Below are 17,258 nucleotides of genomic sequence, written 5' to 3'. Positions count from 1 at the left end.
AGAATAGATCACATGGCACCATCAAATTCACTGACCACACCATGCAGCTATTGAACCATGAACACTACCACAAACTACTAATTTTCAACAATCTTATTTTATTAATTCAAAAGTACACATCTACTAATAGTAGATCCATTTCCGTAAGTTTTACAAAGTACAGTACATTTTCAGGTAGGCTTATAGGATGTTCAAAATGTGGTAAATAAAACCGTTTCTCAAATTGCTTGTTATTCTTTGCCGGACTTAATGTAGCAATGAAAATGTGTCAGTAAAAAAAAAAGACTGTAAATAAAGGTTTGTCCACACAAATGTCACAAAAAAAAAAGAGAAATGAAACTCAAAAGATCCATTTTGCATTAAAATGCTGAACCAAGGGATTAAACCGGTGGTCCCTGTAAATTAAAGCTATTATAATGACATACAGCAGTGTCTCCACACAATTGAATGGTCTCTCTGTCTTTTCTCGAATAAGTGTTCACTTGACAGTTTGGGTTTCTATGACGGAGCCTGTCCCGTCCTCAATGAAAGGATAAACAACCCATCCTCTCGCCTTCAATATGTGGGCTAAAAATGGAAAGGAACAACATCATAACATTTTAGGTCCAAATTTCACAATGCATAGTTCAATCAAGAAGAAACAATTTAGTACGACGCCATTAAGACAAGTGGTTATGTTGAGGAATTAACAAGAACATCGTTGCAGACCAGCAAAAGCGCCTAAAGAAAAATGTCTATACTTACAAAAGTAAATGGATGAGAAAGTCACCAATATGACATGATGGCTTTCATATTAATTGTTCACATACCAGCAGAGTAAATATATGAATCAGATAAAAAATACTTTATATGGCATATCTTCTACAAACAGTTTATATTTAGATATTGGGTGGTGCTAAACAGTGTGGATGCTGTGCCACAAGTGCCACCTAGCTGTCAAACAAGTAAGTGAACACGATTAGACAGCACTTACACTCAACATAACACACAAAAAGGAATGAGAATCTTTTGTAATTTGGGTCCAACTTGGTTAGACAATCCAAGAGTATATAACGACTTAAGGAAACAGGTGAAGGCTGTTGAAACTCTATGCTTTCCTTATGCAAACACCTATACAAATAAAATCAACCAGTAGTGACAATGTTTGTCTCCTGCTCACAAGTAATAACCAACCAGCCTCCGACAAATAGAGGTTTGCCTTTGGGTGACGTAGACTTCAAATGTTCGACTACCATAAACACAATTAACACAAGTCACAGAGTGTTCCTGTGGTTTTGATCAGCAGCAGAAGCATCACTCGCACCAACAGCATTCCAGGCAGACAAAGTAAACATGTGACCGTTCACTGCATCTTTACACCAAAAGCTTCTGATAAAAAAATGGAGACTGAAAGTGGTTTCCGGAAGAAGTGAGTATACTATATACTTCTGGTATCTCATATATGGGGCTCTGCTGACCACAGTTACAGACAGCCGGGTGACTTGGTTTTAAAGTGTTTGTGGAGAACGATGAAAGTCTACAGCTCTACGGGTTAGCCTCCATCTGTGGTTCCCTAGACACGCGAAACAGACATTGCTGCGTTTGCCTCTTTCATAGATGATGCAGTCTTACTGCTCAGCACAAATAGGCAGATCCTGCTTGGACTGATTAATGAATTGGGGACATCTTTCAAAATACCAGTACAGTGGTAAAAACTAAAGAAGCACGAAGCAGGTTTTCAAAAACGTGGAATATAATTTGTTAACAGGTTTGTCCAATCTACCATAGTCCAATGGATCCAAAACGTATTGCAGAACTATCACTTGGCACAGACTATACACAAAACAAGTTATTGGTAAAGTGCAAAGACGTGGGTGGGTGGGAGGGGATGGGGGGAAGGCTCATTCACAATACAGTGTGGCGGGGAAATTTGTAAGCAGAGAGGTCTGTATAAACCCGTGGTTTTATTCGCCGGTGTTGCAACCAGAGACTTCATATAGCTTGCCAAAACAATTAATCGCACAATAGATAATGACAACACTAAAGGTTTTAGGGCATGCCATCATTTATACTGCACACCACAATAATGTAGCACGCAATGATATTCAAGCACGCAAGAGGTTGGTGGCAATACTGACACGCGTACCTGTAGATACTTCTGTCTGACCTACGTGGTACATTAAGGAAGGGAGAGGATTTTTCTAATGCTTGGAATGTTGTTTTCAGTGAACAAAACTAGTGAAATACTGGAATAAGGCTAGGTGTCATGTGACCTGTCAATTCTTTTTTACACGCATTAACCATATTTTTATTGCATTCCCCCATGTTTGGTCCCATTCAACGGTTACAAGGAAATTACTGCAAACCAAAAGCATGAAAAAAGTGCTGTGGAAGCGAACAATAAGTCTTAAAACGCGCGGTCATTGTTGCAAGACTGCATTACTTTTGAAAGCGATTCACTACTTGAACAAGCCAATCAGTCTCTGGTTGACCCCACAAGAGGCAAGGGACGACCATTAAAAACAAGTTTCAACACGCTTGTAAATACCAATCCCAAAACCGTTGGGATTGATTCAACTCCACTGAACAACATTTGAAGAGCTGCTGTGAAACTAGTTGGGAACCAAACGATGAACGTAGTACTACCGAAGGGACGGAAGAGTGTCTTTGCAATACAATATATTGGACTATTAATTTTTTTATAATCCTGCTCCTCAGGATTCAGTCACCCTCTGTCCTACAGTGGGGAGAAGGGGGGACGACAGGAAGTGAGGAAGTGTGTATGAACAAAAAGGAAAAGATAAAGGATCCAACGACGGACGCCTTCAGCAGACAAGGACAAAAGAGAGAGAGAGGGAAACATGTCGATCCGCCTGCAGCTGAATGATACAGATTTCATGTGTGTCGACTTAGGAGAGGAAGGGAAACTGAAAGGGAGGGGGGGAGAGAGGGAGGCAGGAAGTGCTGAAAAGGAAGCACAGTCCGGTTGTGTCCAGTATCCTTAAAAAAATAATAATAATAATAATACGGAGACCTTTGCCCCCTCAGAGCAGAGAGCAGCGGAAGAAGCTGGTCTTTTTTTGGGGCTCGGAGATCTTGACGCCGTGGCTGCCTCCCTGAGCCGTGTTGCCCTCCTGCAACAAGTGGGAGAAGAGAGGCATGCTCAGTGTGTTGCTAGGGACAGATACGGTCATCAGGGGTATTATTCACCATAATGGGGGCGGTTGGTAAGTAAATGGTAAGAAATATGAACAATTGCAGCTCTGCCAATTATTGTATGGGGGACAAAATTAATCATCCTGTAAAAAGCGTTTTGTGGTTATCCAGTGGCCGTTTAACACTCACACACTTATAAGGATGCAATGGTACAGGTAGGGCAATGTTTCTAAACTTGTCAGAGAGCACTTCCTCCTTCATCACTAAGCAAGTACAGGAAGGATATGAATCAGATAAAGACAAAACGGTTCTGCTCACCAATTTTGTGTCCATCTTTGACTTGATGTCTCTCGCAAGCGTCAAAAATGCCTTTTGAGAAAAGCAATAACACACGTGTTACAAAACAATATAAAACACCCAAGTTCGATTATTATGTGACAAAGACAATAATAGCGCCAACTCACATTTTCCACGTTTATGTTGGCCTTTGCACTGGTCTCCATGAACTTGATGCCATACTCCAGCGCCAACTGGAGAAGGAAGAACAACCAGTTACCTCTTAGGAAGTCCACTAAGGTCCATCCAAAGACATACAATGTTTAGCATGTTAGGTCAACCACTCAACTACTGTTCCACAATGACAAACCAAAAAACTAATAATACATAAAAGCAATACCTCCAGGTTTATATTAACCTTGTTACCCGTGTCTCAAGTCATTGTCTGTGTATTGTCTTGGCCGTACATGTTTTATTTGTGAGGCTGGAGGTTTCAGTGAAGCCATTGTAACAGTAAATGCTCACCTTCTCTCCCCTCTCTTTGGATACTTGACGCTTGTCGTTGATGTCACACTTGTTTCCCAGTACCATCTTTTCAACGTCCGAGGATGCATGCTGAGGCGACAGAAAGGATTAATACAAATGAAAGGATACATGTTGGCTTCCCATTATGTATGGTTTAATCTGGTAAGCCTAGTCAGGAAGTATTTTTTGGTAGAACACACCTCCTCGATGTTCCTTATCCAATTTTTGATGTTTTCAAATGATTTCTCGTTGGTTATGTCGTAGACCAGCATGATGCCCTGGAAAGGAAAAAATACTTTAAATACAATATATAATAAGGTACTAGCACAGGCTGGGCACTGCCTTACTAGTATGTGTCATTGTCAACATAGTGAAACAGGAACAGAAATGACATGACAAAATTCACCAAACGAATTAGGCTGTGCGGATTACACGCAGAAATGAATAGTAGGTGTCCATTTTTTGTCATAAAATCAGAAGTTAACATTGCTGATAAAAGAGAACAAGTCAGACTATTATCAAAAACATTGCGTGTGTAAAGACGAGGCTATATGATCAAAGTGACATGTCTGCGTGGGGAGGGTTTGCTCGGGTAGACTCTGCAGGTTTCAAAGGAGGTGACCCAGAACTTGAAGAGCTCCAGACGCCTACCATTGCTCCTCTGTAGTAGGCGGTGGTGATGGTTCGGAAACGCTCCTGACCAGCGGTGTCCCTGGAAATGATCAAGATCACTTTCGTTAAGACATGTAAACCATCCAGATATTGATCTCCAACAGTTCCTATCAAAACACCAATGCCTTTACTGGGTACAATGGGGATAACTTACCATATTTGTAACTTGATCTTCTTCCCGTCTAGTTCTATCGTTCTTATTTTGAAGTCAATTCCTGAAAAGACGAAAAAGCAGAGAAACTAACGTCACCAGTTTACTCTCCATGAAACGGTATGAATACTGCGTCTTTAACACTGCACAAACACTGAAAACAAACACTGAAAACGTGGTTAGTGCTTTATTTGGGACGTGCCTGTGTGGTGCGATCCTAAACAATACAGAAAGCAACACATCTAACGGATATGTGAGGTTGTACATGACGATGCTAGCTAGCAGTTAGCTACCGGCCACTCATGTGGACGGAGGGGAAGGCTAACGGCTATCTAGTTACACCGCGATACAGCAGACCAGATAACAAATAAAATAAACCACATACAAGTTACGTGTTGATCGCATACACACGATAAGCGGTTCAAACTCTCTTGACAGACGGCTTAAGCGACAGTGGTTGAACCCAAGTCGCCTGGCGTCCGCCAGCAAGTAGACATACCCAATGTGACTTGTGTTGTCAACACAAGACACAATAACCCGTTCAGAAGAAGACAATCGTACCTATGGTGGAAATAAACGTGGAGTTAAAGGCATCTTCTGAGAACCTGAATAACACACAGGTCTTTCCGACACCGGAGTCCCCGATTAACAGTAATTTAAACAAATAGTCGTATGTCTTCGCCATACTTGATATTGCGGAAATCCCGCCCGGCAAAACAGAGCAAGCGAAACTGAATATAAGGAAATGACGCCCCCTGTCAAGTGGGCTCTGGACGTCACCGGGCCCAGCCCATTGTCCTGTAGTTAACGGGTTAAAGTTTAAATCAAAGGGCCTTATTTGTGGATTTTTTACTCATGAATTGTATTATTAGTTAATGATTAGTTTATTTATAGCGCAGTAAAAAATATGAATCTAGTACTGTGTATGTATTAAATGTGTATGTGATAACATTAATTATCCAGGAGGTGGCAGTAACTTATTCTTAGAATAAAAAACGAACTAAAAAACAACATAACTTTGGTTATGTTTTGTTTTTTGGTAGCCAATCCCAGGCATCATGGAAAGAGCCTGGACCAAAGGCGGGGGCCTAGACTTGTCTTCCTGATGTACCAATTTAATCTGCTAGATCGAACGATAGTTGCAACAAGGCCAACAAACGGTAGCTATTTACCAATCACGACCCAAAGATATCTAACAGACTCGTTCTTATCATGACAAATCTGAAGTTGTGGTGTGCGGGGTCTGACTGGGATGAGATTCATCTGAAGTGGCACGCCTTAATCCAGAATGAGATATCTGAGAGAAACTCTCATTTATTTAAAACTGTTATGGTTCCCCTATGCGCCCAATAGAGGGCAGTGTTGGTTTATTAACAGGCAGCTTGATACTGATGCATCCAAATCATAAAGCATATCTTAATGATGCAGTGCATCGAAAAATTTCACATTGACTTATATTATCCTAAAAATAACTTTTGTACGAGGAAGAAAAATCTAGATTGTATCTATAGTTATATTACGATATATACACCAAAACAAATATATCACAAAAAGCCCACACAATGCGTACAATTTGTGCATTGTTTGCCCAATATTCCGCAGGTGTGCAGCCTCACCCAACCCATGATTTCAATCAGTATGACTCAGGCTGTGAGAGGCTGCTGAAACCAACCATCAAAAACACACCAAAAACACACAATCCACAGAGAGGGAAAGAAAGCATGGTTTTGCTCTACTAGAGCATCCTTGTCATGAAATTAAATTAGAAAATTGAACACACAAATAACAGCAAGAATACAAACTGCGATCCCTGAAGAACAAAGAGGTGTGTACAGACACACACACACACACACACACACACACACACACACACACACACACACACACACACACACACACACACACACACACACACACACACACACACACACACACACACACACACACACACACAGACTATCTTTCTCTCTCTCTCTCAGTAGTACTGGCTAGATCAGACCTCTGCCTTGTGCATACAGAGAAACTGAAAGAGAATGGACACAATAGGGCAGCCGGCCAGTGAATTCAGATAACATTTTTGATGAACAGTACACATTTAATTAATTGGGCACTAGAAGAGGCTAAAGCTTTAGCAAAGTTCAGGATACCAAAGGATACTTTCACTTCCTTTTGTGCGTACTGTCTTAGGGGCGGTAGAATATAAAACAAAAGATGACATCTTCAAGCAGAAATGTTTGTAAATGGTGTAAGGGGAATGACGTTGATAGTGGACACTCCAGTTGCGTAGGAGCTCCTAAATAAGGGCTTCCTGCTTTTGTATAAAGATTTATTTCACGAGTTTCACTATTGCCATGGTGGTTCCTTCTATTGATGCAAGATTTCCTTTCAGTCGGCACTGGGTGTCCCAAGTGTCATCCTGCTTCGAGCTAGGTTTAGCTCCCAAGAGCGGGAATGATTGGAGAAAGAGGAATGATTTGTTATATTTTACCTACTTTTAATTTGTCTACATGGAAATCAGACTTCTTTCTGACGCTGCATAATCACAGATATTGAACTCGTCTTTGGTCATTAAATAAAATGGCATTTATTCAGAGACACAGAACCAAGTAGTTATTCAGTATTAAAGCAGTAGATAAACAATCTGCTTAATATAAGAAGATAATGTAACACCACTTAAGAATGTATACATCGTAGTTGTCAAAGTCCTTTAAAAGCATTATTGTGTGCATTACTAATCTTACATTGATATAGCATTGTCAATTTCCTTTCTTTATTCAACAGAGGTTGCCTTTGCATGTGTTCATGAAATGCATCCAGTCATCAATAATACACACCGGATGGAAAGAATTTCATCAGTTTTATTTGTGCCAAGAGTTTTGTTTACAACACAATTTCTATAGCACTGAAACTGAAATTGACCCAGACAAATAAAAAATAAAAAAGGGTCGGGGAGGGGGTGGGAGGTTCGTGAAGGGCGGTTGCATAACCTCTCACTACTAAGCATAGAATAGTAGAAACCCAATTACACCTAATAGTTTAAATTTGCTTTTTAAAATTCAGTATGAGGGACTGTTTCTGAGTTCTCTTTTTCTTTGCTTTGTTGACATTTTACAAACTGTTCAGCTCCTGGAGTGTTTGGTCCAGGACTTTGTGAGTCTCTGCGTTCTGCTCCATTTCAGCTCTTAGGTTCTCTGAAAAATGTATTTTACCAAACAATAATCAACCACTGCGCATGTAAAAAAATACGATATTCCTTTCAACAACAATTTTCTATTGCTTATTAAACATTTACTACAATTTACTAAACAATGCAAATTAAGGTAAATGTAAATGCTCACAATTCAAATGCTAAGCTAGCTACTAGCTTGACCACTACCAAGACTGCAAAAGAACATTAAGCAGAATGCTAGCAGATTGAGAACAGAAAAGAGAGAACCAAAGACTGAGTAAAATAGAAACTTTATTGAGCTTCAGTTGAAAGAATCAAAGGGGTTAACAAAAACTAAGTGAGAACTAAAGAAGAGATTAAGACATTGATGGAGAAGGAAGAAAAGGGGGGAAAAGACTCAGAAGATGGCAAGCTAACCGAAAGTCTACATGGTGTTCATGTCATTGAGGGCATTATCCAGTTCCTCGCTGATCGCCTTGTATCTCAACTTCTGAGTGTACAGTTCGTCTGAAAGGCCAAAGGTCGGCAGACGAGTAGAGGAGAAGCAGATGGTGCATAGACAAAGGGAATGCCGAAAACAAGGCGCACAGTCAGAGAAGAAGAAGAAGGAATGAAAACAGGGAAAGTTAAGGAACACCAGTATAAGAGAAATTCAAAAATGGTCAAAGAGTGTAAGTAACTGCAGGAATAATAAAAGATAGAAGATTGAAATCAGGGAAGTAAATAAAAGCGTACCTTCTAGGTCATCTATGCTCTTTTCCAGTTTGGTCACCGTTCTTTCTGAAAACTCTGCGCGAGTTTCGGCCTTGGAAAGGAATAACATTAAACCCCATTAAATACTATTCAGAGGTGTAGCTAGATTTTTTATTTTTTTTTATGGATTCTGAACATGTGATTACCTCCTTAAGTTTGTCACTCAGGACCTTGATCTCCTCCTCATATTTGTCCTCTTTACTTGAATACTATAGTGGAACAGAAAGAAAAAATCAGTTTGCTTGTTTTAACGTGCATGGAACTTCGCATTGCAGAATATTATCTCTGAATCGAAGACACTGGTTGGACTTATGAACCACACCTCTTTGCTAGATAATAAACTCCTGGTGAGTCTTAATTTACGATGTCTTGTCATAAACATACATCAGAATGTGTGTTTATGTGAAACTGTACATTTCAAACCAGCCTGGGAGTGTAGTAAAGCTGGGATAAATGAAATGAGGAACAAAAAACAGACGTACCTTGTCAGACTGTGCCTCTAGAGATTTCAGATCGTTGGTAGAGGTCTTGAGTGCCTCTTCCAGATCACCACACTTGCTGTAGAATTGTAAAAAGAATAACGTGTTATAATACAACGAGCTAAGGTTATCTCAGTTGGAAAGAAGGCTAACGCTCCACAGCATTATTACACATGTCACTATGTGTCAAGGACAACCTTGGTAAGTTCACAACAAAACATGTCATTGGTGCTTACAGTTCAGACACTTCGGCCCGCTCCTCGGCTCTCTCCAGCTCCCCCTCCAGGATGACCAGTTTACGGGCCACCTAAAAGATCATACATTGATTGTTATTAACCGCAACGTCTCCACCGGCCTGTATATTGACTCGTTTCCCACTGGAGACCAACTAGACACAAATCATTTTTCTTTAGTCGGTACCTCTTCATATTTGCGGTCTGCCTCCTCAGCGATGTGTTTGGCTTCTTTGAGTTGCATCTCCTGGATCTCCATTCTCTCCTCGTCCTTCATGGCTCTGTTCTCGATGACCTTCATCGCTCTGTGGATGAGACGCAGAACATCAGCCCCAACACATGTCAAGACCTTCATCCGGGTTCATTGGAGGTCAGGGTTTTTAAACTGACACAACCCTTGGTGAATGCTTGCCATCAAAATAGGCATGTTTAATTCAACTTATTTCTGAGGAATTTATATATGAACTTGAATAGTTTATCTTATTAATTCATATACCATGCCAATACCTATCCTACATATTTCATAAAAAACGAATATAAACAAATATATAAAATAAATACAGTACATTTTGAGAAATGAAAATAACTTAATCCTAAATCCTCTTCAAACTTTTTTTCCTCCACATCTAATCCACCGAACAAACAACTGTCATCAGAGGTGTCTTTAACTGTCACCTTTCGCTCTCGTCGGCAGCCTTCTCGGCTTCCTCTAGTTTCTGCAGGGCAGTGGCCAGCCTCTCCTGGGCCCGGTCCAACTCTTCCTCGACCAGCTGGATCCTGCGGTTCAGAGAGGCTACATCCCCTTCGGCCTAGGAGCACAAAGAGGGAGGTCAGAGGTCACCCTAAAGGTTTAGTGCTGCCAACCACACCCTCCCTCACCACCCTTTCTTAACGCTGAACAATGCCCCCATGAGAGATCTATCATACATGATGTTACTCCTCTAATTATAAGTGGGAGGTTGCATTAAGGCATTGAAGTTCAAATAGTTAAGTGAATTTCAATTTACAAAGAATCCCTCTTCTTTTTCAACTTTTAACTTTTTTTTCTCTGTTGTTGATTAGGAAAGGGCAGAACTAAGGAACAACCCTAACCATATAATTGTTAAATAAACAATCTAAGTGCAAACTCTTTTTCCCGGAGTATGAGGCAAAGGCAGTGTGTTGGTGGGTGATTGCGAATTGTCCAACAGCTTCCTGTGAGACCTAGTACCACGTCTGCTCTTCCTGTGTGTAGCCGAAAAGGAAGGAGGATGGGAGCTCCCTTTTTTTCTTTACTCCGGCGACATTACAATGAAAGGCAAAGCCTGCGCTCTGACTCACAAGAGTGAACGTATCCAAAGTATCCAAAACCCCCAAAACATGAAAGCATTACAACATTTAGAAATACTCAAGTTCCATATTCTCCCCAAACAACAATCCAACTTTAAACCAAGTCTTGTTTAAAGTTGGATTGAGTGGGCTTGTCGATCTCAGAAGATTCAGGGAGGCTACGCCGAGAAAAGTCATTGTATGACTCCTGAGGGCGCAGCAGCATAGCCTACCTGTCCAGACTTGAACCGATAGTCTGTGCAACTATTGTATATCGTTCCCTTAAGAAACACCGTGAAATGGAAAGTGTCCAGTAAAAACATCAAAAGTGATAAATGCCGAATTATCTCACGTTTTCGCGTAGTTCTACTTCTGTTTCCAACTCCTTTTGTAAAACCAAGGCACGATCTTCTGCATCGTCCGCCTGCTGCTGAAGAGCCTGGATTTTCTTCTTCACACCCTCCATATTAGCCAAACTTTGGTTGAAGAACGTTGAAAAAACTGCCTTTGTTGGATCTTTTCGTTTAATATCGATATGGAGGTGTCTATACTTTGGAGATAATGCTAACTATATCATCCGCTTAGCGCCAAAGTTGCGCCCTACTATTTCGTCAGAGGAAATTTTTGTCAGGGAGGAATTCAAGGAAGTGGGAGTTTTCAGGAAATTTATGGCCAGATCCTCCAATCGTGAAAGAAGCTTCGCTTAAATGACATCATAGCGACGGGGGAAGGCTTCTAACTTTTTTTTTTTACCCTCAGAAGAGGTGTGTACTGGTTTGACTCCACTATTGTGGACTTATATGGCAAGGTGTAATGTGTTGCTTTGTCTTCATCGTAATATGTCGGCTATGCGTGAAGAAGTGAATGAACATGAGTCATAGGAATCCTTATCGAATGTGGGTGCAGTAGGCTAAGCATCAGTTATTAAATTGGTGTTACAGTCCTATGACTCCTAGTAATTTTGGTTTGTGTGCGTGAGAGAGAGAGAGAGAGAGAGAGAGAGAGAGAGAGAGAGAGAGAGAGAGAGAGAGAGAGAGAGAGAGAGAGAGAGAGAGAGAGAGAGAGAGAGAGAGAGAGAGAGAGAGAGAGAGAGAGAGAGAGAGAGAGAGAGAGAGAGAGAGAGAGAGAGAGAGAGAGAGAGAGAGAGAGAGAGAGAGAGAGAGAGAGAGAGAGAGAGAGAGAGAGAGAGAGAAGAAAGAGAGAGAGAGAGAGAAGGACATATGCGCTGACACAGATATCTAAAAGTCCAAAGGTTAGCACTCCTGTGTTGGTTTCCTGGGTTGTTTCAGAATGACTCTCTTTAACAGCAGCTGTAGAATTTTAACTGGTTGGAATGTAAATTGATCAAATTGCATATGTGACCTGTAGCCGGTGGGCGGCGACATTCTTGGGCCCCTAGCGTGTACATAGAATAAATGGACCAATGGAGAATCTGCCCCCGTGCCAGCACACATCCATCTGCATTGCCATATTAGATACACCTGGATTGTCGTGTAACCTTTTTGGCAGGGATAAGGGATGCACATCATAAATAAATAAAATAGGGTGTAGGTCTCTTCCTTCGGTTTGTGTGCAGTTTGCTTCGGGACACATGGGTAATCTGAGACTGCGATTGTTTCTAAACTGACCTTTGACCCGTGGACCCGTGTCTGAACTGACATAGTTGGATTCATTAGACACCTTTCATTTGACTCAAATACTGAAAAGTAGTTGTTATTAAAATATAATTTTTTTAACATGCTAAAAGTTATCTAGATTGAGGATGGGGAAAAGCAATATAATTTGAATGAACATTGTAACTAGCGCTCTAAGCACTTAATTTAATATTGTTTGCTTCCCTCAGAATCTCTGTGTCCCTGGAAGGCAAATGATCTTGCTCCAAGGGACAGTCGTCGCGTTGAGCTCCTTATTAATGAATTACTAGCACCTGGATTTACCAGTTTCACAACAAACAAACATCTGTAGGCCTACCGCAAGGAACATAGAAACCTGTATTAATCACTGTCTGGGACTTCAATCAAAACAAATGATTAATACACGACTTCAACCAAATGTATGGTGGTTCATGACTGTACTTCAGATGAGTCTGAATAGCTGTAACGTCATGGTTGGAAGGCCACTATAGAACATACAGTATTATTCCTGGTGGGAAAAAGTCCAGTGCATTGATTTCATTACACACAAGAGTATGGGCTTTTGTGTTTGCTTAGGCCACATTCCTGGCATTCTTGGGCGGCTAGAGGCTAGCCATGCTTTGTCTCTGGCTGCTGTTTGAGGCAATTGCTCTGCCAATGGATGCATGCAAGTCCATCAATAAGTCAATGCAGTGGTGGTAAAAGTGCCTTTTAACTTGTACTTTTATGATAGGTTTACAATAAGATACTAAGATCAGAACTAGAGAGAGATGTCCCCCATTAAACGCGTAACTCAAGTAAGGGTGTTGAAATCCTTGATGTATAATACATGATACATGAGTATCAAAAGTAGTAGCACTTGTTAATCCTTGTTACTTCATATGTTTACGTGAAGACACATGCATCAGTATAGTCCTGTTGGTCCTGTATGGTCCTGTTTGTTCAAGAAAAAAAGTGTTATAGGCGTTGTTAGTGATTTCAGTAGGTCTATGTATATAATTGTATGATACAGCTTCTTTTTTTATGAAACCTACTCACTTACATAATTTGGAATGGAAAAATACCATTCCCTCAATAGTCTCCACAAATATGGCATTACTTTATTATTTAAAATGTGTATTTATTGTGTGCAATTGTGTTAATAGTCTGCGGCATGAATGTTAACTATCTGATATGAAGAACAGACATATGGAGTTGAACCGTAAGGGATTAGGAAAGGGGCAGGATAGTATCTGCTCTTTGGTTTTCTAATCCTAGCCATCCCAAACCCCTTATCAAATGTGTTTGATTGTTGATGCCTTTCATCTGGAGTGTTTTAAAAGTATTTTTATTTCTTGGTAACTTTAGTAGATTTGTTGATAAAATAATGTAATGCCATCAGCTAAACCTAAAAAATATTGGAATTCTCATTTTATTGTACAGGCCACTATTGGTTTAAATAGCGAGATAGTTAATGAACAACAACAATGACTATTCAACTATAAACTATTGACACACATAATTTGTTTAAGGCAAATTTTGAGACCTGTGGGGCCCTTCCAAGGCAGAGGCCCAATAGTCCAATCACAGCACTGGTTGGTTTAAGCACTGAATTGGAAATAAAATGACCCAATGGACCTTTTGACCTTTGGTCACACTGTACATTAGTTCCTGTACTCCGCTTATATATTTGACCTGGTCTGTTCACATTGTGTGTGTTTGTCTCTGTGTGTGTATGTGTGTGTGTGGGTGCATTTACATCTGCAGCCTTCTTCTCTGACAGCTCCAGTTTCTCCTGGGCGTCCTTCAGGGCCTCGGAGTACTTGTCCAGCTCATCCTCCGTCCCCTTCAGCTTCTTCTGCATGGCCAGAAGCTCATCGTCCAGCTGGCACAGAGAAAATAAACAACACACAGAAGGATGAGACCACAGGAACCCCTGCATGTATGGTGCTGTTGGGGCAGAACTAGCCGCCTACTGGTATTGTATTTATTTCAAGACAGGGAGAGTTCACAATAAGACATTCATCTTGTACAGCAAGAGAATATGCATTGTGCCAGGTTCTAGCAGATTCCTTTTTTCCACCTGTAGTCCCTGGCCTGGTAGTATAGTGGTCTCGCAGAGCCGGCATTTCCGTCCGGTAAGTCTGCGACAGAGCGTTGATTAACTGTGTCAAGAACTGCCTAATTTTCTTGAAGAAGAAGTCTTGATTGACATGCAAGCACATCCTATCACGGATAATGCGTACGCCAGGAACAGTACCTTGATAATGGGAGAAACAGACGTTGATAATGGGATCAAAGAACATTTCTCAGCGGCCTACTGGTGGATGAATAAAGTGATGGATGTCACCACACAGACAGACCAGATACAGCTGGTTTACGCCAGAGCTATGTCTGCGTTTCTGTGAAGGACGATACTGGTATCTGGAGTTTCTTCATGGCGGCACGACTTGACTTGCACTTCCATGTACTCGGCGTTCAGGGCGAGTCACACCGTTACTCACACGGAAGAGGCTGAGACTTGTTTCATAGTGCTAGCAAGTCACTCTCAAAGCTTTGCAGGGAATGACTCACAACTGACAGCTGTTTACAGGAGACATTTGAATGTTCGCTGCTACATTGTTTATTTGATGATCCTAACTAGTAGTTAGTGTGAGGTAAGTCTTTTAATCCACTCTCAGAGGCTGTTATGATCAGGGACGTGTCAAACAAGCCCGGTTTCCCTTTTGTTTATGCTGGCTTCTGAAACTCTGTTGCTCTCCTTAGTATGTGCGGTGACGCTAAGACTCACTGGGCTAGCCTGCATATGTTTTCAGTAGCCGTGGGTTCTGTGAGGCATCATGGTCGGCTGTTGACTCTCATCCCGTCCAGCGAGGTCAAGGATAGCAGAGCGAGCATCCCTTAGTGCAAGGCTGGACCTCGCAATGCCACCCAAAGCAAACCCAAAGTCCCAACATGTACTCCTCAGATTTCACACTGACCATCTCTTGGCCTCTGAGATCATCGCAACTTACAACTGTCACACTGTCACCCCAACACACACACACACACACACACACACACACACACGCACTCTGTCCACGCCAACGCCCATCCCTTCCCACCCCCCTCGCATCCCCCTTTGCGCCATGTTGACCTTTATTTAGACACCTCGGGCCTCACTTCTCGTCTCCGAGGGCTCTGTTTTGTAGCTCTCAAGGGCCAAAAATTAAAAAGGATCGCCAGAGCATCGCTGTCATTAAGGCGGCCCTTGGAGTACTAAACTGTCTTAAGTTTCACAACCCCCCCCCCCCCCCCAATCCACCTGCCCCCCAACATGCATAAACACACACATACACACACACGCACGCCCACCTCCTCAACCCTTTATTCCCCTGACGGCCCCTAAATACGGAGACGATGACACTTAAGAGTGTCCGGTTGAGGCATTCTCTCGCTTCACTATGGAACAGTTTGTATTTCCTCCTGTGGTCCAGATAAGGGGTAACCCGGCACCCCCTTTGGCCACCTCCGAGCAGAGCAAGGCAGAGAAACAGCTGCTCAAGATGCTGCGACAGCACTCAGGGTTGTAGGGCCTAATCCCCTTGATGGTTGATGCGGGGAATGTATTGTCACTGTGTGTCTTCAGCCATCCAGCCATCCTCGTGTGTGTGACCGAAGGAGCATCCCTCCAACCTCCTGTTGCCCGGGCCCCAGGGAACCAGGAATCAGCTGTTCTCTGGTTGTATTTCTGGTTTGTAACATGTGGCGATGCTTGGTGGGGTGAGACACTGCTATGGGATGGAGCCCACACATATTACCGGTACTGTCGTGTTCACGTGGCAGGTATTACCTTCAATGTTTCCTATGCTCCAATCAATGACCAATGTATCATTCAGTTATCCGTTTAGAATCAAATCAACCAGTTTTTTTCCGCAATATCTTTGTTGTTTGTTTGCTCATTTAACCGAGAAGACCAAATCATCCACGTGGAGTATAATTACAATGTATTTTTCAATGTGGTTCAGAAGGCAGGGTCAAACCACAACAATACCTTCTGCGGTTGCGTCTCACATCAGATAAGATCTTTCTCTGTACCTAGTGATATCTGGGAGCGGAAGCCGTACTCATATTTGAGTCTCCCCTCCCTGCGGACCACCCGGAACGCACCCACCTGTTTGCTCTTGTCCTCCGCCGCCTTCTTGTCAGACTCAGCCTGCTCCGCTCGGTCGATGGCGTTCTCCTTGTCCAACTTCAGCATCTGCATCTTCTTCTTGATGGCCTCCATTGTTGTTGATTGGGTTCCGGTTCACAAAAAGCAAAAAAAAAATAGGGCAAAGTCTGGGGTTCTTCTTCCTTGTTGGAATGAGCAAACGGAGCCTTCTAGCCTGGAGATCGCTTCCCTACAAGGTTGACTGAGAGTGCAGCCAGCAGATGTAGACGGGGAGTAGGAGGAGGAGGAGGAGGAGAGCGAGAGGTAGCGTACAGAGCAGGCGGTGGAGCAGAGACTGGCGAGTTGAGAGGAGAGGAGGAGGAGGAGGATGCAAAGTGAGCCCTGGAAGTCAGGCTCTATGCGCTTTAAACTTTGCCGGCAGCGTTTTTTTTTGGGAGTCAGCCCTCAGTCCCTTGTGCCTGCCCTTTCCCAATGCTTTACCCTTTCCGCCACTCCCCACTTTTGGCTACCCCTGCTGCAACTGACTGTACCCCCCTCCCCAAACCCCCACACCCCATCCACCCACCCCCTCCAGACACCCCCCCCCCCCACACACACACACACACACACAAACACACACTCTCCCTCTTCGACTCCAAACCTCAGCTTCAGAGTCCTCTCTAAGGAATGAAGTGGTTTAGACACCATGGCAATCTTCAGCCAAACTCCTTATTTGGAACATGCTCTTCTCTACCCTTCTGGATTACAAGAGAGGAGCGCATAGAAGTAAACAAGGGGGGAAGCTCGAAGCA

At 42.4% G+C, this 17,258-nt stretch overlaps 2 protein-coding genes across 5 annotated transcripts; both read right to left on the bottom strand.

The window, feature by feature from the left end:
* Window positions 1–78: 78 nt before the first annotated feature.
* Window positions 79–5,496, bottom strand: rab8a (RAB8A, member RAS oncogene family). Its single transcript, XM_030363675.1, has 8 exons — window positions 5,321–5,496; window positions 4,763–4,823; window positions 4,588–4,648; window positions 4,137–4,214; window positions 3,937–4,026; window positions 3,600–3,665; window positions 3,454–3,504; window positions 79–3,113 (listed from the first exon to the last, which is right to left on the bottom strand). Exons 1-8 carry the CDS (start codon window positions 5,442–5,444, stop codon window positions 3,024–3,026), a joined length of 621 nt encoding a protein of 206 aa, XP_030219535.1. The 5' UTR covers window positions 5,445–5,496; the 3' UTR covers window positions 79–3,023.
* Window positions 5,497–7,597: 2,101 nt separating this feature from the next.
* On the bottom strand, window positions 7,598–16,898 carry tpm4b (tropomyosin 4b). Of its 4 annotated transcripts, none has more exons than XM_030363878.1 (9): window positions 16,468–16,891; window positions 14,074–14,199; window positions 10,069–10,202; window positions 9,581–9,698; window positions 9,397–9,467; window positions 9,164–9,239; window positions 8,828–8,890; window positions 8,664–8,733; window positions 7,598–7,950 (listed from the first exon to the last, which is right to left on the bottom strand). In XM_030363878.1, exons 1-9 carry the CDS (start codon window positions 16,579–16,581, stop codon window positions 7,868–7,870), a joined length of 855 nt encoding a protein of 284 aa, XP_030219738.1. In that variant the 5' UTR covers window positions 16,582–16,891; the 3' UTR covers window positions 7,598–7,867. The 4 variants fall into 4 exon arrangements, with proteins under 4 accessions (XP_030219738.1, XP_030219740.1, XP_030219739.1 ...); XM_030363879.1 differs by lacking the exon at window positions 7,598–7,950 and adding an exon at window positions 8,202–8,435 and having other exon boundaries at window positions 16,468–16,898; XM_030363880.1 differs by lacking the exons at window positions 14,074–14,199; window positions 16,468–16,891 and adding an exon at window positions 11,054–11,353.
* Window positions 16,899–17,258: the final 360 nt, after the last annotated feature.

This window comes from Gadus morhua, chromosome 8 (assembly GCF_902167405.1).
Source record: "Gadus morhua chromosome 8, gadMor3.0, whole genome shotgun sequence".
Classification (NCBI taxonomy): domain Eukaryota; kingdom Metazoa; phylum Chordata; class Actinopteri; order Gadiformes; family Gadidae; genus Gadus; species Gadus morhua.
Note: the sequence above shows the minus strand (reverse complement) of the source record. Positions and strands in the feature narration are given on the sequence as shown.

What these genes read in the sequence shown, in the direction of transcription:
- tpm4b (XM_030363879.1), bottom strand. Translation starts at nt 16,581, where the DNA reads ATGGAGGCCATCAAGAAGAAGATGCAGATGCTGAAGTTGGACAAGGAG. An exon ending in CGGGCCGAAGTGTCTGAACT is followed by an intron (nt 9,240 to 9,396) that starts GTAAGCACCAAT and finishes ACAATTCTACAG; the next exon opens with CAAGTGTGGTGATCTGGAAG. An exon ending in GAGCATAGATGACCTAGAAG is followed by an intron (nt 8,436 to 8,663) that starts GTACGCTTTTAT and finishes TTGGCCTTTCAG; the next exon opens with ACGAACTGTACACTCAGAAG.
- rab8a (XM_030363675.1), bottom strand. Translation starts at nt 5,444, where the DNA reads ATGGCGAAGACATACGACTATTTGTTTAAATTACTGTTAATCGGGGAC. An exon ending in GGATAAGGAACATCGAGGAG is followed by an intron (nt 4,027 to 4,136) that starts GTGTGTTCTACC and finishes CTGTCGCCTCAG; the next exon opens with CATGCATCCTCGGACGTTGA. An exon ending in CCAAAGAGAGGGGAGAGAAG is followed by an intron (nt 3,666 to 3,936) that starts GTGAGCATTTAC and finishes TTCCTTCTCCAG; the next exon opens with TTGGCGCTGGAGTATGGCAT.